Consider the following 27,747-nt stretch of genomic DNA (forward strand, 5'->3'; position numbering starts at 1 on the left):
TTCCCTGCTTCAGATGCAGAATGGAAAGCTACAAGCAAGATAAAGCTTCAGCAAGAAATCAGATTATATTCAGATTTGCATTTTGAGCCTATAACCAACCAATGCTTCCTGGACTTGATTTGGAGGTCTGCAAAAGAGTTGTGGCCAACTCAATCGGGTAGCATTTCTGTATTTCCACATAGTCAATCAGCAATACAAGTCTGTACCTACTGCCAAATTAGGTACAGTTAAAAAGTTGTCAAATCCTCTAACATCATATTAAACAATGACAGGCATTTAACAGTTTCTAAAATGCCTTGCAAGACAAAGAGCATTAACTAAGGGCAGAATTGCTGATCAACCAGCAGAAAGTGAAACACAAGCGAGGAGTTCAGGTAAGACTGCCTTGTACTGATCTGTGCACAAAGGAGCAGGTCAGTAGCACATCAGGCAGTTGTGGCACATGTAGGGAGCCTCTTAAAAAAAAAAAGAGACTAATTCAAAACATCACACCATCTGCTTTCCCCCTGCCCTCCCAGCATGCCAAGTTGGCTATTCAGCCTTAGCAGCCTGCCCTATAGCACTTGTTTTTCCTGTATACAGAGTACAGCTACCAGGCTCTGGCCTTTCGGTAACATTTGAGCCCACACAACGGAAGCAGCCTGCACATAATTAGCACTCCTTACTCATACTGGTTCAAGAAAGAGCTGCTTGGCCTCACCAACACTAAATGAGCTTCAGAGCTGTGGGACAGGGCAAACCCAAGAAATGCATCTGCTTCCACACAAGAGCTAGTAAGCAACATTTCACGTCAGTCATAAGGAGGTCATCAGAATATAGTTTTATTTACATTTTCATATTCAAATTCAATACAAATCACAAAATATTTACAACATTTTAAATTACACTATAGATAAGAAAATGCATTGCTTTTCCCCTGCAGATTCAATTGTACCTTATTGCGGGCTTTAAGACAAAGCTCTGCTAACATTAGAAACAAACCATAGCTACAGAGATAAAAAAATAAAGTGCATCTGTAAGATGTCCTTACTTACCCTTAGCGGGCAAGGCCCTAGACTTAATATTGAGGCACCCAATGCTCCTCTTCAGCCCCCCACCCATTAAACTCCTCACAGACGGCTGAATATTTCTCCAATCACGTTACATGACATTAGCTGGCCCTGCAGCTTTAGCACACAGGCAAGACACTGCACAGCAACAGTCCAGAACAGTCCAGCATTTTCCAGAGATTTGGTTCTTCCCCAGGTATTGTCTGAACAAGTCACAGCAGATCCTTTGAGAAGGATCCATCTTTCCACCTCTAAGTCTTCCACAAAGCCAGAACTCTTGCATACTGCTGGTGCTAGAGACAGTTGTAATTCCAAAAATCATGTAGGATCTTTCAGACTGTCTGGTATCAAGAAGTCTGAAAAGTTCCTGCATTTGTTCCCTTTACAGAATTGTGCAAGTCAAATTTGGCCTGTCAGCCTGAAGCCCTCTTTTTCCCTTTAGGAATGTGGAGTTGAGAAGTAAATCGATGGATTAGATCTGTTCACCAAATAACCAAAAGACACTGTGGGCAAAATCCAGTTTGACAGGCATTACACTTTGTACTTTCTCCTATCAAATCAGGGCACTGAAATATTAAATATAGTGCTGCTTTAAACTGAACAACTGTGGTAAATAAGGATTAGACCAGATAAAAATCTATTTCTTTACAATGAGAACCCACTTGAATTAAAAACAAACAACAAAAGTCAAAATAATTCCCAGTAGAGACAGCTACTACATAAGGAAACTTCTCCTTATTTAAGCAACTCAATTGCTGAAGAGAAGCTTTGCTGAAGATGGAACTTCTGTTTTAGTGTTATAATCTGATGGTTTTCATTATATTTGACAGCTTTACCTGAAGAGTGCTAAAGCTAATTTCCACATGGGAGATGTAGTTTTAAGAACTGAAAACCATATAATCATGAATTAAACATGTTTAATCTTAGCATTTCCAAGGTACTGATGCTGCTACAGTCATCCACTGGGTTCTTCAAATTGTGGTGTACATGCGATGGCAGTAGGCAGCTCCTTGCAGAAGGCTTATACCATGTTGCTGGGCACATTCTTAGGACCTAACTTCAGAAACTTGTGTTTCATCCGCCTCAAAAGTTGGGTTGTCAAGGGGAGGAAGAACAGTCACAGCTGAAGTCTGAGATTCATTATTTACAAGATGTGTGTTGTCATCTGTCCAGAACAAAGACAAGATGCAAAGGGTTACAGGCAAGCTTTACTACCTTAAGCAAAACATGCTTGCTTTATTTCTACAAGCCCACTGCAGCAGTCTTTTCCCAGCACTTTTTCCAGACAGCATGAAATCCAAAGTCATTTCCTAACTACCACTCTTCTGCTGGCTCTCAGTTTGTCAGCACATTCCTGCCATTTTTTGTTTTTTGTAGCAATGTTCTCTGGGCCTTGCAATCCAATTCTCACTAGTGTCAAGCAAGCCTAGGTTGTGTACAACAGTGGCAGAAGGCAACATAAGGATATAAAGTCCCACTACAAGGAGACTGAGAATTCTCCTGTCTTTACAGTACTGAAGATGGGCCAGGAGAAACTGTGAGAGACACAGCAATTTGGAGACAGTGGCCTTATTCTTACAGACTGCCTGTCAGGCTGACATTAGAATTTGTCCTTACTGCTCAAGGTGAGAACAACAAGGGCCTGTACCATATTGCTTAGTCCCACATCTCTTCATTGGCTTATAGGAATGCAATTTCAGCTTCTGAAGTTTAGCCTATGGAAAATGCCTTCTCTTTAGTGAGGGTGCCCGAATAGGACACAGCGTCCCATAGATGGCAGCAAATCCCACACTTTCCAATCAGCTAGGGATCCAGTAGGAGAGCTAAGCAGCCTCAGCACCTTTCCCCTGTCTGAAAGCCTCCCCACTTACTCCTCTTTCTAAGGCAACACCAGAATCCAATGGATAATTACATGAATTTTATTTTTTTTTTTTTAAACTTTGAATCATTCCATTAAACAAACAAAACCAATAGTATATCTTGGCAGAGCTGATTATTAAAGGGTATTTTTATTACTATGTAGAAAAATACAGATCATGGCCTCAACAGACAACTAGCCCATGAGGAAGGGCTCATGTTAGCTCAGGAACACAAAACACTTCTAGCTTCTGCATGTAACTAGAAGAAAGTTTGTGAGAAGCTGCTCTGTAGCTGTGAACAAGTCTCCTTGTTTTCTGTGAATGACCTTGCTTACCCTAATACACAAAACTTTGTCTTCCACTGTTTTTCATATATATATATGGCCAAGGTACTACGAGATTGTGTGGACACTCTACCAAACAGCCACCACCAGTAAGTGAGGACTTGATAGAGATGTTACTGATCAGCCCCCCCCCCCCAGTAACATGAGTACTTCTGTTAAATTGATGACCTTGAGCTCAAACTCCACACACTTTCTTCAGGATCAGTAAACCTCACACAGAAACACTGGTGCTTTAGCATTAGAAATACACATGGCTCTTTTTAAAAAAAAAAAAAAATACAAGGTATTTGGAAATGCTGATAGCCTGTTTCAATTAAAACACTCTGAAAGTGTTCAAGGATGATTCAGCCTAGGCAAATATCTGAAATTCAATAGAAAGAATTTGTCATGTTTTGCATCATCTATGCTAAAAAAGGACAGACTTCCTAAAGGTTTCTGAGTATTTAATGACTTAAATTGGACAGATGTGGTGGCAAAGCAACACTCGCTCATCCAAGACAGTCTCCAAAGAGAGAAAGAGAGGAGGGGCTTCTTCAGAAATTTCTTCTGGCCTGCAAGTAGTAAGTATGTGATTTTCAACTACTCTTTTTCTTGACTTCTTTTTAAAATTCAAGTTTAGATTTTACTTAATTTGAAAACAAAGAGTAAGTGTCAGAGCCAAGTCTTAAAACAAAAGGAAGATTAATGCCACTCCGAAAAACAAGCACTGCTGTATATTACAAAGGGAAAAAAAACCTGATGCTATCACAGCACAAGCAACGGAAGGCCAATGCAATCCAGCAAGACGGGTGAAGCAATATACTTACTTTCTGATGCTGCCTGTTCCTCCAGAACCGATTCATCTGCTCCTTGTACAGAAGCATATCCAGATGATGCAGTTTCACTGTGGCTATCCACTTCATTAATTGAAGTGACATTTGATGTCCCACTGGATACTGTAGCTTGCACAGACTCTGCCCCATCTTCTGCGTCCACCTTTGTGGAAAAGAGAAATGGTAAAGTTAGAGATTTAGGGGGATGCATCTTTCAAGGAGAGCAATGCTTTGAGGGACTGGAGTCTGGTGGACTATTACCCAGAAAAAGAGATTTAAAATAGAAAAATAGAATTCTGCTGTTAACCTCCAGCATCACAAGTCAAAACCAGCTACTGCCTATTTAGAGTGGGAAGTTCAGATACAGCTTTTGTATTCTTTAACCAGCTCTTCCTTTTTATTACCCAGTATTAGGAAAAGGGAAATTTTCCTCCCACTCGGTGCACACCTCCATCCCCCAGGCAAACTGGCATATATTTTAGTTGCTCAGGCACTGGCAACAGTATCTTCCTCTGGTGTTTGACACAGAGCAGTGACAGAATGCATCAGTTCCTTATATATCCCAGTACTGATAGGAACTCTGCCACTAGGTAAGGCTGTGACTTACCTCAACGCCTAGAACTTTGAGTATGTCACATTTGCACATCGGGCACGTCCTGTGTTCTAAAAGCCAAGGATCAATACAGTTCTTGTGGAAAAGATGGCTAGTGGAGGAAGTAACCAACAAGTCAGGTTTCACATAAGGGAAGACGTTTGTTAGCAGCAGCTAGCTTTATCTACTAACACAGAATTCACTGATTCTAGAATTGCCTTATTTTGCCACACATTGCTGTTGAAAGTTAAAGCTAGCTGCATGGTCTCAACCTTTTCCTTGTTTCTCTGCACAACTTGTAAAAACATCAGCATTATCTATGCTACATCAGCGTTAATGGTTTTGTTGTAGGACTTCTGTTGGTTTTTTTGTTTGTTTTTAAATCACCATGCTATGTACTTCCAGATTATAATTTCAATAATACAGATATTGACACCTCAACCTTAGCCTAAAGCTCAACTTTTGGCATGACGACACAGACATAAATAGCACTCATTTCTGTTAAACCCACATAAAAAAAATCCTGCCAAGTTATGTTCTCCAGATAAACTATACTCCCACACATTTACTTTGCCTACGCAGTCACTGTGTATTTCAAGTGGACATTTGGCAGACTGCATACACAAGCAATTAAACATAGTTCAGCCATTACAAGTGGAAATGTGTGCTTCTACATCGGTACTCAAACCCACAATGGGTTTGATCTAGAGGACAAATTTAGGAAGACAGCTTGCAACCCTGTAACCTGCCTGTTCCTTCTACCTGAATAGAAATGGCAAAGCTCTGTTCAACGTTAATCAGCACTCTGTTATGAGACAAGCGAAGAGTTCACCACACTTGGTGTTCTACACCCAAGCTTAATAATGAATTCTCCAATTAAGCACACGTAATCAGCACCTCTTTCCAGTTGCACCAATGTAACATCTGTAGTAAAACCTGAAACTTCCTTAATGCATAGTGATTGTGAGAACTTGTACTCACGTCTGGTGTATCTCCGCTACTATAAATGCTTGCAGTTTGACTGTTTGGACAAGAATGCCTTCTACAAACACATACGCCCCAGATATTTAGATACCACTATTGTGACTCACAGAAGCATTCAGTTGCTTGTTTCTTTTTGGCATGCAGTTAAGTGCTTTCAATATGCAGGGTCTCTACACAGAGGCTGGCCACCAACATCAACTACATTCTTGCGGTACATAACAGTTTATAACTCATGTGAGAGTTTAATATAGTTGGTATTAGCAGAGATCACCATTGGCAGGGATTATCAAACAAATATGGTTATCTTAAGCAAGTCCCTATCACAGCCATGTTTGGGCCAAAGACATCTCAAATACTGAAAAGCAGCCTCAGAGCAAAATACAGTACAGCAAATTCACATATAAATACCTAAAAAAAAAAAAAATCACTTTCATCTGAACCCAGTAAGTCACGTTGTGCTTTGCAAGCTCTTAGCAAGATTAGAAATCTTCATAGGGAATTAACATGAGAAGTCAGCTCTTCTATCAGCTCTACATATCTAGCCAGTCTAAATGTCTCTGCACTCATGGAATTTAGTTAATGTACAGGACTACCACTAGCACAAGCCTGATACGACCACTGAATAATCATCAACACATTCCTGAAAGCTTATTCGGTTTTGTTTCATTCTAAACTGCTAAGCACTAGATGAAGGAAGTTTGCAGATAGCACTTTACAAGGCCAGCCTCTTGGTATCCAGCCTGCTGGGACATCGTACCGCTCCTACACACAGGGCTTTTGCTAAACTATAACCTTGTGCAAAGGTAATGCCAGCTCAGATTTAATAGTGTTTGACAGGTGACACTGCTCAGAAAACAACCACAGATTTTCCCATTCTTCAGAATTAGATTTTTTCCCCAGGTCAGAATTTTTCCAAGCACTTTTTACTCCCCACGTAAAAGCAGTCTTCCCATATAAAATTAAGTTCACACGACATTTAACTTGATCACTCTTGTAGCCGCCTGATTTGAGAAGATTTGCCACAGCAATCTCATTCAGCAGGCACACAAAGTCACACAGAACAAGTTCCCTTAAGCAATGAAGCTATTTCAGAGTTTATCTTGGGAACAATCAAAATATTAGTGGCATATTTGACATCCATAGGAGCACAATGAGATGCAATAGTAGAGAATTCTAGAAGAATAAACTGGAGTGGCTCTGTAGTCAGCCAAGATGTTCAGGTTGAGAGAGGTACAGACACAAGCTGTAGGGGCACACTACCAGAGTACGTCTACAGTTTGAAACACCATTTGACAGAGACTCAAGAACTCTTGCTCTATAGTAATTTGATAGAAGCTTGATCAGCTTTGTTAACACAGCAGGAGAACATCCAGTAAAGGCAAGCTTTATCATTTTGAATTAAGGGGCAGTTTGGAAGACAACTTACTTGCAAGTCAAGATGCGCACTACTTCATTTGGCTTGTACAGCTCAATGCACACGGCACAGCTGTCTCCATCAGGACCAGTTTCCTAAAGTGGAGAAATGGATTTTCAGCTTTAATAAGCTTTGAAAGCTTCCTCTGAACTACTGTCAGATTTACTGTAGATAAAGGGGTCTAGCTAAAGTAATATAAAATAACTCTTATCCATAATCTTAAATAAACACATTTTATGGATTATTTATAGTAAAGCTGACATTTGAGCAAAAGCATTGAAAGCTTAATCCCATGGTTTAGAAACAGCTGTGAACTATCAGGAATCCAGTTCTGGGCTCCCCATTTCAAGAACAACAGGGATCCCCCAGTAAAAGTCCAGTGGAGGTGACAAAGATGGTGAAGGGCCTGGAGCACATCCTGTACAAGACAGACACCTGGGACTGTTCAATCTGGAGAAGACTGAAAGGGGATCTGAGCAATGCTCATAAACATCTAAAGAATGACAGGCAACTGGATGAGGCCAGGTTTTCTTTCAGTGGTGTGTAGTGGTAGGATGAGGAGCAATGGCCAAGAGCTAGAACATAGGAAGTTCCACACAAATACGCAGAACTTCTTTACAGTGAGGGTAGGGTGACAGAGCACTGGAACAGGCTGCCCAGAGATGCTGTGGAGTCCCCTTCTTTGGAGATAGTCAAGACCCATCTGGATGCCAACCTGTGCAACCTGCTGTAGGGAACCCCCTTTAGCAGGGATTTGGACTCGATGGTCTCTAGATCACCCCCGGTCCCTTCCAACCCCTGTGATTCTGGGATTCTGTGATCACCGTATTATTTCAGTCAATACTGCAGAGATTTGGAAAGCACTACCTCCAGTGTCAGCCAGAAGAAGAATAGCCACTGATGATGATTTTGCTTTTCAAGTAAAGCATTTTCTGGCTTTTTCCATGTCAGAAAATTAGGACTTCTCAACACAGCAAGACTACGGTTAAGATGTAAAAACACATACATATGATTTGTACATAAGTGCAGATTTCAAAGACTTGTGCACCTGAAAATAATTTGGTCAGAAAGAGGAAAAGGCAGTTGTGGGTTCCCAGAGGCTTTGCATCCTATCCCAATAGGAAAGACCTACTCTAGGCTCCATGTGAGGCAGTGGCAGAATGCTGAGGAGTTGGCTATACCTTGTCTCCTTGCTTCAGGGTGCGCAGCTGTAACTGTCCAATGGCCTTCTTAGCTTCAGCCTTCAGTTGTCGCTGTAACAGAAAGGAGCCCTGGTTAGACACTATTCTTCTCATAAGTGGTAGCTCCTAATACTTACCTTAATGTGCTAGGCAAGCAGGCACCAGTTTTATAACCCAGATGTTATCAAAACAAGCTAAGTAAGCATGACCACGCTATTTAGGCAAAACACAAAACAAGTTTCAGGACATATTCATGCGGCTATTGACTCCAGATGACACACCAAGAAAACACTGGCATATGATTTGTTTTTACCTAGCCTTCTCATAAAGCACGGTTTCTCCTTCTAGAAATCATAAGATAATACCTTGATCAGATTAGACCTAACCAAAATAAACAGAAACCTGCAAATGGGTATAGAAGGCTGAACACCAAGTCCCACAACCAATCCTGCATAGCCTCACACCTCGATGAAGGAAAGGTGAGTTTCCCTACCCAGCACTAAGCCACCACAACACGCCCTGAACCAGCCCTCTTTCCCACATCTTACAGAGCCAGCAGCCTCCTGGCACCGACCACTCCTGCCAGGTGGAAGAACGCAGTTTTATCAGTGTGGGTTCAAAGTAACACACACACGCAATTCAGAGCTTTCCTTATTTCTATCCCTTACTAAACAAATCAAATGAGCAGCCCCAAGAGGTTTGCAAAGCAGCTTTAATGAGGGCAGAGGAGGAAGCTGAATTGCATTCCCCTCCATGCCATTTGCTTGCTGCTGTCAGGATACCAGGGCAGAGATGAGCAGGAGCAGAAGCCTAGCTTGCCTGGCAACTGTTGCTGTCCAGCTGTCAGTGCAATGCATTTAATTAGCATGGGAGCCAACAACCCTGTTTAAAGGTCACAGGTTGGTGCTGCTCTAGCACCACCACCACCACCTGACTGTCCTCTCTGGTGCACTTACTGCCTCTGGACACAGTGGTGCATCAGGCAGCTCTGGCACTGCTGTCCCAACCCAAAATCCTCTTCCAGACTCAGCTGCTCAGTGCAGAACACCACGCTGTTATCTTTCCAGCATTGCTCCCCCTTATACGTTTTACTTCAGATATAAGAATCTTTTTAGGCTGAAAGTGCAGGACTAGTGGCAGAAGCACAGAAAAGACAAGCTGGTGAAGGGGCTACTCATGACACCTAATAAATTGAGCAAACCAATAACTCAATACTACATAAAATTCCCTGTGGTGAAGTAGTTCACCAAACAAGTTGATTTACACAGTCTGCTGCTATCATGCTGTTTTGGTACAGCCAAGTTTGCTGATACATAGCGTTGCTTTGGGCTTCTAGCCTATAGCATCAATATTCATGCTTTTAGAAGCTTAACGGCTATAACAGTGATCAAGGAAGAGATCCATACCATCCTAAGGTGAAAAATGCAAGCAGGTGTATTTTATTTATTAGGAACAAGAACCAGTGAAGTTTTCTTCAAAAAAGCTTTTAGAGTTCTTCTGCTGAAGACACCAGCATAAGCTCCTGTATGACACTTCAAAATCATTCTCCCTTTGTCAATGCTTCAACCAGAAGCTGTAAAGCAGCAGCCACACAGCTGTCTGAAAATCCCTGAAGTTTCACTAACAAACACAGACTAGGAATGCAACAATATCAGGTCCTGCGCTACAGCTACTTGTTATAAACGGAGAATTAAACCATCTAGGAGCGTACTCCCTTGTGTAGTATCTAATCTACACATCTAATGTCAGGGCAAGCATATTGACAGGACCCAACTGGCTGCAGCAACTGTTGGCAAACAGCAAAGTTTAAATGTACTCAACTGGCTGCATGATTAATAATTTACTGAGGCAATATTTTAAGTTTTGCCAGAGCACAAGTTTAATGGCTGTTCTTGAAATGCACCAACGGCAAAGTCACCTTTAACATTGATTATGTAAGTACAGCAGAGCACAACTCCAGGGGGATGGAGAAAGGTTGCAAGAGGAAGCATTTATTGAGTAGGCTACCAGAGATCCAAGATACTCAAGTCTGGAATGTCAAAGCATTTTGTGAAGCCAAATTTTTGGAGCAAATACTAAATGTTAATGACTTTAAAAGTTTCAACAACCCTGCAGCCCTTGGGGAATGGAGGGTGAGCAGAAGCTGACTAGACTTAGAAAAGAAAAAGAAGAAAGAATCAAGATATTACAGGACGGGTCAGGTTCTGGCTGCCACCCAGGCTCTGGCATGCTGAAGTAGACAGGCACCTGACTGGGAAAGGTAAATGTGCTGTTTATTCCCCAGTTTTCCCCAGTCCCTCCCAGGGGATTTAATCACCAGCCCCTTCTGCACCCTTGCAAGGACAGCAGTGACAGTACAGATGAGTAAGCTCTAAGGAGGTAAGGAACTTCCACTTTTCTCTTGCAAGCAAAGGAAGTTCTTCCCTACAGATAGCTACTGCCATGAATGTAGTTAGGAATTCTGGCAAGTCAGGCAACTTACCTTCTCCAAGACCATTAATTAGGTCAGTTCTAAGCTGCAACACCTAATCCTTATGAAATCAATGGAAATGAAAACTTGAGCTCAAATAAGAAACCAGGCCACAGACTAACACACTCAGTCATTCTGCATTATTAAGAAAGGTTAATATACTGAGGAACAGAATTTGTCACTACTTTGTTGGTACCAAACAAACTTCCATGCTGCCCTTTCCTTGTTTTACCACCTTTGTGCTCACAGACCTCAATGCAGTAACAGACCACAGAGGTTGCCACTTGACTTTCAAGTTCAGGAGAAAATGGAGTCAGACAAAAAACAGCCAGTTGTAAACAGCTTAACATGAGAAAATGCTGATCCATTTCAGCTCACAATTAAGACAGATGTCTTCTTAATAATTTTTAATAACAGATATGTTATTAAACTTGCTTTCACTTGGACTTTAAGACAATACGAGTGGCTCATCTCAGTAGTCACTCAACTTTATAGAAAATTAGTTTTCCTGCATACAGTTCCTGCTCAAACTGAGTGAGAGACAGAGTTGCTGCCTTCAAAAAACATCTGCAGCAGAAATAAGCCCTGGGTTATATGTGACCAAACCAACTGTAAAAGTTCCTTCTCCAGAAAAAGCAGGTTGTCATAGCAAGAAACACAGAAACTCTACTGGTGAGTGGTGAAGCTTTAATGCACCCAACAGCCTCACTGTCTATAAAACAAGTGATGGCTTCTGAAAGCATTGGAGTCTGAAGACTCTTCAAGACAAACTGAAGAAAAGAACTGCTGCTGAGATGGTAAAGACTTCAAAGCCATCCAGTGCAAGCAAACATGAGGGATACAAGCAGGATGTAAAGAATTTGAGGATACTAGGGATAGACCACAGAGCATTATCATCATGTCACAATTATCACAGTACCCTGTAGAGTAATCAAATAATCCCTCTTGGTTCTAGGGGTAGAACATGATGTCACCAGGAAGGTCAAAAAATGAGACAGATGTCAGAAAAAATTGTAACACAGGTAGAGGGAAACATTCAGAAGACAGTTTACTTCTACAGAAGGGAAAGTTTGTAACAATTACTACCAAAATACAACTGTTCCCTAAGAACACTTCCCAAAAGAATATATAACCCATTGACATCTGTACAACAGAAGAGGAAAAAAACCCTTTACTCCACCAAATAACAGACTAAAGTCCAGAGAGTCAGACCTTCCAAAGGGCTGAATGACAGCAAAGTTCCACAGGCAGCATGCAATCTGATAAGTTGATTGACTAATATTCAATGTTTCAAAGTCCCTATTTTGAGACTTAGAATAATATTCTAAAAATCCAGTAAGCTTGTTAACAGAGAACACTGTGGAGTCACATTTTACAAGTTCCTCTTCACTAGCAAGAACTTCTTTGCTATTCTTTCCTTATCTTATCCTTGTAAGCTTAGTTTTTAGATGCTTTGGTACAGAAACAATTGAAAAAAAAACACCTACAAAACAATTCTGGATTGTCTTGAGTTTCACTTTTACAGAGTAGTACATTTATTCCACTATGCCAGAGAATGTTTCTTTGATTCTGGTACTTCATAAAACACTTCATGGCTCCTTAATTTCAGATCAGCTGAAATCATGTGGAACTGGCATGTCATTTGTCAGTGTTATTTTTCAATCTAGAGTAAATTGTGCTGTGTGTACACAGAGCCCAAGATAGAAACAGTTAGAGAAGGAGCAGGCCAAACCAACTGGATTTGCCCAGTACTGTCTACCACTGAAGCATTAATAACAGCCATAGCTCTTTGAAAGTCTGAAAGCTCAGAACAGAGCTGGACTTCCACAACTGCTCTGTTAAATGCCTTCAAAGGATGGAAGATTTTCTTGTGATTTGATTAACAGCGTCTTTTGCAGATCAGTTTCTAGGGCACCCCTGCCTGTTTGTGATTGGAATCAAGTTCTCTCAGTGGGGTAGTTTGCAGGGAAAGAAGAAATTCAATAAGAGACAGCATACCTCTGTCCACAGATGTTAGGCAGAGGACAGCATCAAGATACAGGGCTCTGTGCCATCCCTCACAAAAGACACCATAAAGGCAATTCAGTGTGACATCCAGGAGTGGCAATGCTGCATTTCACAGACAGCTGTCAACTTCCAGACCTGCTCTTTTAACTACTCCTTTTTATTTCCATATTACTTCCAGGTGTGGCATATCAGAACACAAAGAGGCTAAAATGAGGTCTGTTCATCATCCATAAGACTACATTTAAACAACAGGCTTTCAGAAGAATACTGACCTCAAGCTGAGTTAGGTGCTACGGTTACCAGAAAGAACTCAGCATTTAACAGCAGCCACATTCCCTGCAACCACAGCAGGGAGAGAGACTGAGGTGAAGGACAGCAAAGAACAATGGTCATACAAGTTAGCATTTGAGAGCCGTCAGTCCTAAAACGGTACACAAGTCCAAAACTGGCCTAAATCTCAATACCTGTTTCCAGCTTTTAGCCTCAAGGTGTTTTCAGAATGATCTGTTCAGGGGGCCCAAAATCCCCAAGATAGCACTGAAGCTCAACAGGGCATGTCTCCTTCCATGGAGGAATGCCACTTTTCTATCTAGCTACTGATCTCAAGGTAATTCCCCAAGCAAGCTAGAGTTAGAGGTCACAGTAACAACTCTTCTTTCACAATTCAGGAAACTCCTGCAAGAAGCAGCACTGCATATACCACAGGTCTCCTTTGCAACAACAATAGTACTTGTATATGAGCAACTCAGAGTTTGTTCCTGCTGCTGCCCATCCTCTTTGACAAGAATCATACTAGGACATAAATCTCACCTTTAAAGCTTTTCCTGAAGGAGCAGGAACAAGTTGGGACTGAAGGCAGAACTGTATGCATTAGTTATATCAGCTGATCGGACAATTGCACAAAAGGGAGTTACTTAGAAATTTAACTCGTTAACAATGGCCTGCCTGGGGTTTAAAAAGAACACAACAGTGGCTTTTATTCAGCACCTAATTGAGGCTGTCACTGCAACTCTGAGATAGCTTTCAGTTAGATAAGATGCAGTTTCCTAGCCTGTGGTCTATACTGAGGTGGCAGAAGTCGTGCACCATTCTGGAGACACGTCAGTAGTCTGTCTTACACTACATTACAGCTAGCACACAGGCAGTGCTATGTGGGAAGTGTGAGGGTCAGCTAAAAGCAGTTCAGCTCTCTCACTTCCCCCACTACATCAGTATTATTGCTGCACTGCTGTTCAGGAAGTAAGAGCTGTAGGAGAAAGTTGGCTAAGCACGACCAGCTACACTCTCAAGACACAACCAGACAGGTGACTTTGTCATTTCTTTGGAAAGTTTTTAGCTGTTTAAAAATACCTCCCTTAGCTCACACTCTCCTTCCTTTGGAGAGAAATTTAGTCATCTTGGTGCTCAAGCACTATTTCAGCTTCATGATCCTCAGCATGCTGGCTGAGGGGACAATAAGTGACAACACCAACTCACCTGCTTCCTGGACTGGGCCCTTGTGATCCTGAATCTGCGAGCAGAATAAAAAATGAAGTAGCCCACAGTTGCTGCTGTGACGATGAAAAACGACACTGAGACAAAGAAGATAGAATAGTGGTTCATCCAGGGACCATGCTTTTTCCCCACTTCAATAACCATGGTCACTTTCAGGCCACTCTCAATCCGGCGCAGGATCTCCATGCCTTTCAGGTTGCCAATCATGATGGCAACGATGCTTCCTGCACCTGCAAAAGAGAAACAGAACCCACGTTCACCGGAGTTGTATTCCAGTCAAAGAGGCTCCAGTTCAAGAGCCAAAGAACAAAGTGTTAAGCTCCTTGCTGGCATCTGCAGTTTCAATATAACTAATAGAGTAAGTGCCATCTCCTTGTTCTTGTTCAACCGAACAAGTACGTCTGATTACTTATGAGCTGAACCATTTAGAAACCATTCTTCTCCATACGGCTCCTCACTCCCATGTAAGATACTCATCATCCTTTTAGACACAACGCTGACAATTTACACTTTTAGCTTGCCTCTGGGCTGTGTGAAGTTGAAAAGCAATCATACACTCGTCAAGGTCAGCTCCTGCCCAGATGCCAGGCACAGAGCCGGCAGCTTACGGATGCTTCCTGCAACGTATCTGCCTCCCTTCCTGCTCCACTACTTCTTAACGCCTCTGCCCTAAATTTGACTGTGCCATTGAGTACTTATCCAGGCACCAAACAATCAAAGCTATACAGACCTATCTCTGCTTCTGTATTTTCTAGAAACAACTGAGAAACACTGGAGCAAAATCTCGTGGTGACTACAAATGCTGTGGGTTTCAGATGTAAATTCAGAGAAAGAATACTGATTTGTGCTTGCCTTTTAAACAGTCAGCAGTAGACTACAAACTCCCCTGTAACAGCACAGCAAGCTATCCAGAGGGACCAGTTTTACCATCAGAAAGAATTTCAAGCAACCTTGGTTCCTAAATAATGACTTGAACAAAGATGCTTCCATTTCAAGTGACAAAGCAATTGCTGAGAGCACTTCTTACTACTTGTGGGAACATTAAGTAGCCCAAACACAAAGTTGTTCTTAGGAGAAAAAAGGAAAAGGGGAGATGAGCAAGTAATCACTGGCTGAAAAGTAGATTCACCAAGGAGCCCCATGGCAGCTGCACAACATTCATAACAGACATTACATGGTGAAGCAATGGCTGTTACAGAAGTGCTATTTTTAACTAACATCTCAGCCAAACCAATGTTATTGGTGAGACCAATTTTTTCTCTCCATTAAGCAATCTCATCCAACCCTCAGCTACCAAAACTCAAACTGGTGTTAAATCACAAAAGGCTCTCATTTGAGAAAGCACTTATTAATTTTCTATCTTGCTCATGCAATGCCTTTGACCAGAGATGTTTAAACATGACGACGTCTAGCAATTTTCCCCAGTGTGACTAAACTCATCTTCTATTCAGAAAGCCTCCTGTAATGAGAAGTACATCTCAGAGCAGAGATGAAATAAGAGGCAGCCAGACTGTGCTACCATCCTTTATGATGAGCTGGGATTTATATGCCAGTTATAAAACGGGCTGGAGGCAGGTGATAGGAGCAAGCAGAGAATTAGAGATGGGGTCAGGTCAGGAACTGAGACTTTCTACTTTCGTAAGAGCAGAGGAAAGCGTGGGAGGACTGATTGTGACAGCAAGAAAATAAAAAGCCTGCCAAAACGCTTGTTCTGCCTTCTGCCCCACCATTCAAATATAGCTTGTGGTTAAGTGCAATATGGCAAGTAGCATAGGGATGCCTGTTAATGAATTGTCACCATCAACGTGCAACACCATTTCAACTACTAAGCCACCAGGTGGGATGGAATTTCACACCTTTAAAATAAAAATAGACTTGCCTTCAATTTTAGTTTCAGACTCATCACTTCACCAGGATTCACTAGAAGACAGTATTCTTTCTGGGTACTTTTTATTTTTTTCCTCCCACCCTCAGATATTTCTCTCAATTTCAGCTACTTTGGATCAATACACGTCAGTGGTCATGTGGCAGGACTTAAGATCACTGACTGCAGCCACTGAAGGAAGGCATCTCAGGTAGCTGTTCTCTGCTCCTCATTCTTTCAGGCACAAGCTGCTGGTCTCAGTGCAACACATTAATGCTTACTTACACCTATGAGGGTGGAGAAGAGGAGGCACTGCTTCACAAAGGAGCAAACTGGCTGCGTGCTGAGGTCAGAGCTCAGTTTAGGCATGGCAGCCGTGGCAGTTAGACTTTCACCAGCCATGAAGAAAGCACACCTTGCAAGTGAGAGCTTTGACACTGCAGAAACAAGGGCACATTGTGTCCACCAGCATCTGCACTGCTGCCCCACAACAAGCCCCTGACCTACATCAGTGCCCATCTTCAGTACTTTGCATTATGGCTGCAAGGCTTTAGAGCTGACAATTCATTTTTAAAGGCACTTACAGATGGGCTAATGTGACATCAGACAAAGCTAACCAAATGCCTTGTGCTGACAACAGGGAAAGGAATTCAGAAACTGCCCCTACATCCCAAGCCCAACTCACCCAGGCCAACACTTAGTTACCATCACAGAGGCATCACCCTTACCTCAATGAAAACAAGGCCTCCCTCCTCTGCCTTACTTACTTCAGAAGTGCCCTGTTAGCTCAAAGCCAACCTCAAAGCCCAGAACCCACGTTTAGCCTACTGCTACATTGCTAGAATCAAAGCAGTGAGGCCAGCCCGCACCCAGCACCCCTTGAGCTGCCTGAAGGATCTCACCATGACAGGTACTGCAACATGCTACCGAGCCCAGGAAACTGCCAGCCTGCACGCAGGCTTCTGACAGTGCTTGAGCATTTTAATGGAAATGGGTTATTTGAGTGGACATCTGAAGAGGCATCTCAAGCACAGCTGCTGCCCTGAGCTGTTGGCTTTCTTCCAGACTCCAGCAAACCTAGAGGAAAGTCAATGACTTGTGCACAGAGAAAGAAAAAAAAAAAAAAACAAACACACAGAAACCTACATTTCTGGCCTAGGAATCAGCTCCTGTGATTTAAGCAAGGCTTCCTGCTACAGTTTTTAAGAAAAGTTAGAAAGTGAGATTTAGCTGCTAATAATAGGGTCATTGCTGAACAGAAGCAAAACCTGTTTAGTTAAACATTTCTCAGCCTCTCTCCTTTTCCATCTCCTATGAAGCTGGAGAGGGAAAGTTAGCCAGATCCTCAGACAAACACAATCTGTCTTTGTAGGTGTGGAGATCTGCAAAAGGTTCCTCCCAAATGATAAGGCAGCACGGCACAATGGTCAAGATCTGGAAGTGGCTGTTTTGCAGACACAGGCAGGCACAGCCAAAACACAAGCATTCAAAGGGTTCTGCAGAGTGGGGGGAGGAGGACAGCTACACACAAGTGCATTTGGCACTCGAGGAGCACACGTAACCAGGGATCAAAGTTTTTACCTTCCTGTATCAGGTTTACTTAGATGCAGAGTGGGGTTTCATCTATTTATACCAATGTAAGTACCTACATTCAACTGTGCCTGCAGAGACCTTCCTTGTTCTGCCATTCATTTCTGCTCCATGCTACTCTGTAGGAACACAGTGAAAGGGCTGGCAATTCAGTGGAGAAATTCAGCATGCAAAACGTGCACAGAGGCAGCAGGATTAACTCCTGAACAGTGAACACCTGCTCCTTCACTGGTAAGGGATTAATGTCACCCAGCACTACTCCTAAGCATGCTACAGATAAGCCAGCTCCAAAGCACTGCTGAGTGTGGTGAGACTCTGGCACGCATCAAGGCAGTGCCTGCATGGCAGGTCAGTGCCCACGTACTGCACTGATAGCTCTGCAGCCCCGTACCTTGCACTGCTGGCATCAGTCACTCATCACTAAAGCAGCTCTGAGGAGCTGTCAGAATGCGTTCAGTGTCAAAGCTGCCTTTTTTTTTTCTTTCAAATGAAGAGAGAAATGATTTTCACAGGTATTGATCAACTACAACCAGTAATGGGCACTCATTTCTCCCTTCTCTGTTCAGACTTGCTGAAGTTGCTCTTCCTTTCAGGTAGTTAACAGCACAGCCTCCAGACACTACGGGGATTCACAAAGTGAGACAGAGACTCACATTAAGGAATGCTCTATGTTTCCCATAACTACAAGCCATATCACATTTTCCCCCGGGCTCACTGCTATTAAAGCCTTCCTATGATAGAGAAAGAAAATGTATCAGGAAGGAGCTCCACGAGCACTGCAGGTGGAATGAATAAAACAGGACAAGACCTAAAAGCCTAGAAACTACAGCCACAGCAGGAAGACTTGTAGGAAGCTCGGTCCTCCAGAGACCCAGCCATAATGACACCAGCTTTCCTGACCTGAAACTGATGGAGAGCACAGCAACACAGGAAGGCCACAGCAGCCCTCCAAAAGACAGCTGCTAGGCCTATGTGAAAGCGTAGCAGGCAGATTTCCTCACCCAGGATGAAAGTTCAATGCTCCCTGAACCATAATTAAAATTCAGCCCTACTGCAACGCATCTCCAGCTTACAGCAGATGCACTCAATGCACAAGAACAAACCAAGCACAGAGCTCCATGAGAATGTCACCTGCTGCTACTGCCAGAACAACCATCCCTTCTGAGATGGCCTTGGTAAGCAAATCCTCCCATCTGGCGAGGAGCTGCTGTTACAGCTGTGTGTCCTCCAGGGTCAAACCCTGCCCCCTGCATGCTCCTGTGGGCTTAATCCTGTCTGCAGACAGCAGCCAAAGAGCAGCAAGATGCCCTGCACACACCACTCCTTCTTGCCTTATCTTTCAGATATGATGAGGAAAAGAGAACTTTGCTGCCCTCACTTTGCTCAATGTAGGTTTTGCATTCTGCACGTCACTGTGTGTATTTAATAAAAACAAAGCACTACATGGAAAGAGCCTGGGGTACTTTGAATCTTTGCTGTGTTACCAGGACCCTTCCAGCTAAGGCTAAGCTCCCCAGCTAATTAACGCTGAAAAACAAGTTTTCCTTCAAGGAAACTTTTCAGGCATTGGAATTTAAGGAACTTCTGTTTCATTCTCGCATTTCTCATTCACCACTCGAGTTTCACAACCAGCCCAACAGCACTGGCTCACGCTGTCAGCCACAAAGCCAGCTCTGTGACCACACACTGCTTTCAGCACAGCCCATTTCAAGCTCAAATACACCAGCAACGAACACCAAGCACCAGCAGGCTCTGCAGCTCAGGCAGAAGCTTCAGCTATGAAGCCTGCCATCACTACGCACTGCCACTGCCTCTACAGTTGACCTGAACTCAGCAGTGCTGTTACTCTCCAGTATCTAATAGCACAGAAAATTAAATCTAAGAGAGATAATAAACACTTCTCCATGTAATACTTATGCATAACACTGGCAACTACAGGCTTGCATGAGACACTGACAAAGCTCTCTGACGTGAACAATTAACTTCCCGTTGTTTGACAGTTCTGTATGTCACAGCGTGCTCAGAAACTGACTCCACTCTTCCAGCCTCACTTAAAACGAGTTTCTCCTCTTGTTCAGATAAAGCTCACCATTGGAACTGCTTCGCATTGTTTACACACGAGCTGAATTTGGTTGGTTTAGAACAAGTCAACTCATGAAACTCATTGTGTTTAAAGGCAGACATGTAACCTGGGGCAAATACAATAGATCTTCTAATGCAGCTTGGATAGCAAAGGCCAAGCCCGTCACATCTCTTGCCAAGGACAGGCTGCAACACAGCCCAATGGGACCCTTCCCCTCCAGAGGGGAACCTGGCTACAACAGTTTCCTTTGGGCATTTGAAGCAGGCAACAGCTTTGTAGGCATTTTGAAGAAAGACAATTACAGAAATTACAAGGGCTGCTCCAAAAAGCAATGCTCCTGTTTTATTATCTCAGCCCGTAATGTTAGAGGCAGATATCGCTGGTATGGCTGCAAAGGTTGAACCTTCCACCAACATTCTGGTACATTTCATTGTTCTACTACAGATGGCAGCAGAGAGGCAACCTGATATATTGGCATTAAGTGTGTATGAAGGGAAGGTGTGCCACTGAACTCTTCCATGTGGAAAAGATGGTACCACCACTGACATCCATCAGTGCTTGCTGAACACTGATGGAGACCAAACCGTAACTGGGGGGTGGGTGCTATGTTTCAGCAGTGGTGATAGCAACGTGAAAGACAAGTCATGTCCTGGACTGACAAGCAGGATCTTGTTCATTGCTGACAAAAATGCACAGCTAATGATGGTGACTATGTTGAAAAGCAGTGTTTTGAAGCTGAGAATTTGCTCTGTACTCTAGTGTTGTTGTATTCTTCATATCTGTTGTAGCTTCCATGAAAATAAATAGGGGGCATTGCTGTTAGAGGAACTTACGTGTTTCATAACAAGGGAAAAGGCCAAAATGCCACACACACAAGTGACAAAATTTCAGATTGTCACATTTTCCTTCTTGACAAACATCTGAAGTTTTGCATCATGTTTGAGGGCAGTGAAATTAAGCCCCAGCAGTTTCAACATGGTCCCTCTTTGACCAGAGCCCTTGTGCAACCAACAGACCCCTGCAGCACCCAGCTCACAGCCAGCACAGCCAACAGCAGTGAGATCCAGCCCAGCAGCCAGCCAACGCATCTTCCTCAGGAACACACAATATAAAACACACAAAGGACATCATTTCATGGAAGTCACTCATAGGGGAAGGAAAGGAACGGAAGCAGTGTGGCACAGCTATCAAAAGTTAAACATTATCCTTCTCCACTTAGAAAACATTCTCTGATGGGCCAGCAAGGCCAGCTAACTGCAACTCATCTGATACTGCAGCAGCAGAGTTGTTGTAATTAATAAAAATGGGGTATCACTTTTTTTTAAATTAAGCAGCACTTCGGAAGAACAATGCATTGTTTTCTCCCAGTGCTTTGGGACTGAGAAATGAAGATGCAATTATTAACAGATTAAGGGCAGCAGACTCTGTAACAGCTGAGTAAGTTCTGCCAGAGAACTGCCACAGGATGAAAGACTGCTGCTTTAAAGAGCATGCACCATCTTGCACCGAAATCTTCCGAGAGCGCACAAGAACTGTTTGAAGCACCACGGCAAGAGCTCAGCACCCCATCCCTCAGCACTATAAAACCTCGGCTGACCCATAGAAGCAGAAGACAAAAAATCTACTTTTGGTTTCAGTTGCTTCACAGACAAAGACGATGAGCAAAAAAGCAGTTTAACAACTCAAGGAGGATAGAGACAAAATACAAATCCTGTTTTTTTGACAGGTGGTGGCTGGCTCCTGGCTTGTATCTACATGCTGAGGCACCTGCAACACAGAGGATGGGACTAGCTGTGCCTCCAGCCTAAGAGGAGCAGGAGGCTTCGCTCAGCCCCCTGGGCATCCCTCCCACTGCACCACGGTCAGCCAGCCACCCCCTGACAGAGCCACCTCCTGTGCTGCTACAGAAAGGCAGTGCCTGATCGCTCTCAAGCAGCCTCCTGCCACCTCAGCATGCTGCCTGTTGAGGCATGTGTGTGGTGCATTTATTACACCGCCTTTCATGTCTAAGTACAACTGTTTGAACACTGCTTACCTCACTGCACTGAAATAGTAAGAAATAGGGGGGGGTTCTGGTACTTGTTAAGCAAGCTTGTACAAGTCTATTAGCATCTCTCATGGCAGAAGGAAAGGTAACTAACAGTATGCACACGCTGAGCCCCTATTTCTGCATGTGAGGCAACTCCGAATACAAAAGCTGTTGTTTCCAGCATCACACCATGCTATGGACATAAGCTTCACACCTGGCCTCAGAAGCAGTCAAACCACGAAGCCTGCTTGCTAGCCCTGCTCTAATACATGCTATCATGTTTACTGAAACAATTACTGCTTTCCAGCACGTGCAGAAGGCCAAGTCTTATCAGGAACGCTGGTCTGACAAAACAGCACCTTTCCCAGAAGATTTCCCACAGTCACAGACCCTACTGGTGGAAGTTTCGTCCTCATGCCTTTAGTCCCCCACAACAAGCTCCCCCTTTGGCAGCAGGGAGGATTACTGAACTGATATTCCAGGAGCAATTTAAGCCTGGGCAAAGTGACTTGCCCAGTCCTGTCCAGTCTCTCCCCTTTCCACTCCTCCTTTGCTCTCTCCACCCCAAACATTACCCAGTGCCAAGACAGAAATCACGCACTTCCAGGCTGCTTCTCAGTTATTTAAAGCAACAGCCCCTTATGACCCCAGTTTTTTTTTAATTAAACTGTCTTCTTGAACACACTATGATCTAAATCAAATGAAATCCACTTTCAGCTTGCTTTACTTTGCAGCTGGCACCATGCCTTATCTCTTCCTCCTCCTAATACAAACTACAGAGGTAAATGTGCAACAGCAAGACACTTGAGAAGGTTGCAAAAATTGGCAGTAATAGGCAGCAACAGCCAGGGCTATAAAAAGGGAAATAAGTAAATGCACAGCAGCAACACGGGGAAATGTGACGACAAGCAGGAGCCTTCTGAGATCCTGAGCATGGTGAGGGCAGAGGAGAGAGAGGAACAAAGAAACCCCTGCTAACAGATGGTTGCATCAAGCAAAAGAAATGCCTGTTTGGGAAGCCCGTGCTCACAGCCCAGTCCTGGCCTGGAAACAAGCCTGAGCAGTTTACAGCCTTCACCAACACTACATTTATTAATCCTGCCCAGGAACAGCCACACACTGGCCCTGGGAGACTGTCTGGGTGAGGTTGGCCCCTGAACCAGATACACACAGTCATTACTGTGGACAAGGAAGATTTCTACAGATAGAAGCATGGGAAACTTCTACCAAACAGGCTGGAGCACATTAAGACTAAACATTGTTTTAAATAACACAAATTTCCATAGGCTCCCAGTGGGTGCTAGAGCTGGAAACCAACCTGAATTCTATTTGGTTAAACAGTGGTAAGTGCAATTACTTGCCCAATGAATTCAACAACCACCAGCATTACCCCCCCTCACATTCCTTCTGAGTCTTTAGGACTTGTGCAGATGCTGCCAGGCTCTAAATCTTGGAAAATGAAATCATCCTTGAGCCCAGCAGCCAAGACAGCACACTTGGTAAGTGCACCACAATGTGAAGAAGGCTGCCCCAGAGATCTGATGCATGGTTTTTGGTCACTGACGCTGGCAAGATTGAAATACTCCCTTTCCATCTACCTAACGGTACCTGAAGCCCTGTACAATAACAGTAGTCAACATTCCCTATGGAGAACTCTTCAGCAAATATTTTCAACGGCATTCAGCACTGCTGATTTAGAAAATGCACCGCTCACCCTCTTCCCATGAAGTCAAGCCTGCTGCTATCAGCCTCTGCTCTTAACAGTCTGGTGGCAGCCCAGATCTCACTGGAAATGAGCGAGTTTGAGGCAGCTAACGATAAAACAACACAAGTCAGCACAATGTAAGCCAGGAGGCACCTGTCTGCAGGCGGAAGACAGGGCACATTTGATACGATCAGGAAAGCACTGAGCCCGACCACTGTTTGCTCAGTGGCATGTTTGGGACGGGAGGCAAACAAGCAGTGTCATTGTTTTAGGGCAGCAGCCCCACACAATGAAGCCTCTGCTGCCACAGCTGTCACTTAGGATTTTAATTCATCCTTTCACATTTCAGCAGCCCGGTAAAGCCAAAGAGCAAGAGCACTTAACAGAACTATTCCAGGCTATTTAAGGGTTGGTGCCTATCCTGCATATTCTTCTACAGCACAGAGGAACCTAAACTAGCTCAATTGGTGCCACCAGCAGCAGGCATCCATCTGCTCCTCAGTTCCTCCCTGGGTGCTCACAGACCTCTGAACTGTGGTCAGCCCCAACTCCTGCACCCCACAGACCCTGCGAGGTTGAGAACTGGGCTATCAGTCAGACCCACTGAACCACGTCCAGCTGTCTGAACGCCCCCAGAACTACAACCTTAACTATAAATGAGAAAGCCATGAAGTTGCAGTCCATGCACCCAAACACCTACTCTCAGGTCCACACCAGTGAACTCCAGGCACTGCAGGCTGCAAACACTGCCCTGCATGTGCTCTGTGAAGCCCTGCTCACTGCAAAGCAGAGCAGAACTTTTGTTTATACAACATTCACAAAGCCTCAGCACAGCCTGGGCCTGCCATCCCGCCTCAGTCCTCTGCTTTAGCAGGACCAGTTCTGCGGGTCACATCTGCCTTTCATAGCAAAGTTATGGCTTGTTTCTAAATATCATATAAAGTTCCAGCAGAGCACAAGCACACTCCTTTGCCATATGCCATTTCGAGACATTTGACTGCTGGCCTTAACCTTTTGTGGAATTCCTGCAGAACAAGTTAAGTGGCAGTGCTATGTATTTAACCTTTCCTTCCCCTTTTCACCAATGGGTGCAGTTTATAGACTTGAACCAGTTCCCGTCAGCCCAAGATGCACTGTTAGGGCTGTAGCCAGAACTATTTAGCTGCCTTCTCCTCAAATAAGCCCTCTGCAGATCGGGTGATGTGCTCCTCACGGCTAGTTCACAACAAGAAAAGCCAAACAAAATTACTGCAACAATTTCTTGACCAGCAGAGAATCCTCCCTTACCAAATGCAGGGACATAGCACCAAGATTCTAACGCAGCCTGACACCACAGCCTCCTAACAGCCTGCCTCTATCTTAACTCAAGGTCCACCTTTAAAACAAACCAGCAAAACTGCGCACTTTTCTCCCCCCATGCTGCTGTTTTCCTCCAACCAAGTGTCTTTTTCAGAAGGTCAATACAGATTGCAGAGAGGTGCAATTATAAGCACAGAGCTGTACTTTGAAACCCTGCTCAGCCTGCCACAGAGAGGTACCATCTTCTTAAAGTGAACACAATTAAAGCTCAAGTTTGCTAATTGATAAGGTGCTGCGCTTATAAAAGTATAAAGTAAATATTACTTTGGACTCCGTTAAATCCTTGACATTCTATGCGCTGGAGACTCTCAAGCAGGAGCTAATCACATCTGATCTGGCTATTTATTGCTTTCTGCTGGTTTTATTGGTAGTACTTATTTATTTACTTATTTGTAACAACTTGGCACGCCTGAAAGCTTCCACGCAGAGCACTGATATAAGCAATAAAGATTCGTCAGACTAAACATGTTGACTGTAAGCCACGAACTCTTATCAATGCAGGGTGACGGGGTCGCTATGGAGCAGCACAGGCACTCCGGGTCTTCACAGAAGGAGCTGCTCCAGAAGCCCAGGCTGACATCGCAGAGGACAGAAGCTTCTTCTCCAGAAAGCCGCTGTCCTGTCTGACATCAATTGGGCTGGGAAGTTTCAGCATGCCCTGGGGCCCGAAACCTGCCACAAGGAACGATGAGGACAGCCAGCAGCACTCCAGCATCACCCCTCAGCAGAGCTGCAGGCAGCACGGGCCGGGGGGCAGCGCTCCGCTCGGAGCAGCCCTGCGGCAAGCAGATGGCTCGTCTCAAGGAGCAGCTGCCAGCAACATTAAGATGCCATAGGTTTCCCAGCAGCCAGGATAGCGGAGACGGCAGAGGCAGAGACTTTCCCCTCACAAACAGCTTCAGTGGTGATCTGCCCCAGTCAGCAACGCAAACAGCTCCTCGGAGCTGCTGGGTCATGCAGGCACACAGCAAGCAGCAATGCTGCTGGCAGCAACGAGAGCCGAATCCTGACAGCATTTCATAGAATGGCTTGGGTTGAAAGAGCTCTTAGAGCCCCCCAGCCCCGACCCCTGCCATGTGCTGGCTGTCCCAGGGCACACCCAGCCTCAGGCACCTCCAGCAGGGGCACCCACAGCTCTGGGCAGCAGTCCCTCATGGCCGTCCAAATAAAGAACTTCTGCCTAACATCTAACCTAAATTCTTTTAGTTTAAATCCAGTCCCCCTTGTCCTATCACTATCTGCCTGTGTAAAATATCAGCTCTGCCCCCCATCAACAACTTCCCCTCAAGTACTGAAAGGCTGCAATGAGCTCACCCCACAGCCTTCCCTTCTCCAGCTGGAACAAGCCCAGCTCCCTCAGCCTGTCTTCACAGGAGAGGTGCTCCAGTCCTATGAGCATCTTCATGCACCCTCTCCAACAGCTCCATTCATTGGTCAGAAGATGATGTGATTACACCAGGAAGCTTTGCTTCTGAGACAAGAGCCCAGACTCTGGGTTTTAAACTCTTAAAGCGGAGCACAGTCATACAGCTCATTAAGACCACAAAAATGAGCCTCCAAAGGCAGCCACCATTCCCTTATCACGGAAACCCACCTCTCATAAAGGGCGCAGCTGCAAGTACACTATTGAACAGCCTAAGCTTTAAGAAACACTGTTCATCTTCACCATGGTGTCACGACGGGGCTGCCCAAAGCCACGGGCACGGCAGGGAGGTGCTACATGCCCACCCCACAGCACCGGGCACAGCAATCAGAGGAAGCTCATCCCAGCCCCACAGCCAGGCACCCGTCCCGCTGCCACCAGCAGACAGGAGCCTTCAGCTGAGAGCTGCTGTCAGGAAGCACTGGTTTGGAGTGCAGCCAGAACTCATTCTTCATTTGACAAATGGACAGCCCGGAGAAGGAAAGGAAAAAAAAAAAAAGCAACAAAAGCGCACTGCTGTCAAGCAGAAGGCAGATGAGAGGTTCTGCCATCTCTGCAAAAAGGCGACAGCCTTTAATGGTGCTTTTGCTCATCCCAGTGTAAGTAACGTTTTGCTGATGAAAGTTATTTATGGAAAACCAAACCAGCCCCATCCCCTACCTGTTTCCAGAAGCAGTTATCGTGCGAGCAGGGGAGAAACACGAGAAAGAAACCTCCGTGAGGGCCCCAACCCACCCCGCGGGCCGCACGCAGCGGCTCCGGGCACAGCGGCTCTGCGCGCCGCAGCCTCACCGAACGGCGGCCGGCGGCACCGCTCCTCCCCATCCGCACCGTGCAGCGCGGGCGGCCGCCCGCCCCGTTCGGCCCTCGTTCACCTGCCTTAATTCAGCTGCGGCGGCACCCGAACGGGACCCACGGCTTCCCGCAGAGCCCCTCGCCGCGCTGACGGGGGGGAGCGAAGCGGAGCGAGGCACCGGAGCCCGGCTAACGGCGGGGCCGGCCCCGGCTCTCGCTGCCCCCCGGCGCAGCCGCCCGCCCGCTGCTCACCGGCGTGGGACATGGGCAGCACGTCGTTGCCGGTGCCGCGGTAGTTGTAGATGACGGCGGCGGCGGCGCCGCGCTCGGCGGCCAGGCGGATCTTATCGGCGAAGCTGCAGCCGCCGCCGCGCTGGATGAGGGCGACCCAACCCGGGCCGCCGCCGGGGGGAGCCGAGCTGAAGTTGGTGAGCGCGCTGCAGGCGTTGAAGGCGTCGCGGCCGTCGGGCAACACCAGCAGCCCCGCGGCCGCCTGCAGCGGCGAGTCCTGCCCGTACAGGCCGCTCTCGCCCGCCTCCCAGCCGCTCCGGTTGCCGCCCGCGCCGTCCTCCCACGACACGTTCAGCCACGCCGTCCACACCGCCGCCGCCGCCGCCCCCACGCCGGGCTCCGGCACGGCGCACAGCAGCGCGGCCACCGCCGCCAGCAGCCCCGCGGCCCCCGACGCCATCC

At 45.2% G+C, this 27,747-nt stretch overlaps 1 protein-coding gene across 1 annotated transcript; it reads right to left on the reverse strand.

Moving 5' to 3' along the window:
- Positions 1–777: 777 nt before the first annotated feature.
- On the reverse strand, positions 778–27,747 carry RNF128 (ring finger protein 128). Its single transcript, XM_090150315.1, is given in 8 exon segments — positions 778–2,103; positions 2,105–2,214; positions 4,059–4,227; positions 4,672–4,768; positions 7,067–7,149; positions 8,236–8,307; positions 14,189–14,436; positions 27,307–27,747. Coding segments are annotated over 8 exon segments (1,251 nt in total). The 5' UTR covers positions 27,746–27,747; the 3' UTR covers positions 778–2,070.

The sequence above is a fragment of the Phasianus colchicus genome, chromosome 14 (assembly GCF_987193195.1).
Source record: "Phasianus colchicus chromosome 14, bPhaCol1.hap1.1, whole genome shotgun sequence".
NCBI lineage: Eukaryota > Metazoa > Chordata > Aves > Galliformes > Phasianidae > Phasianus > Phasianus colchicus.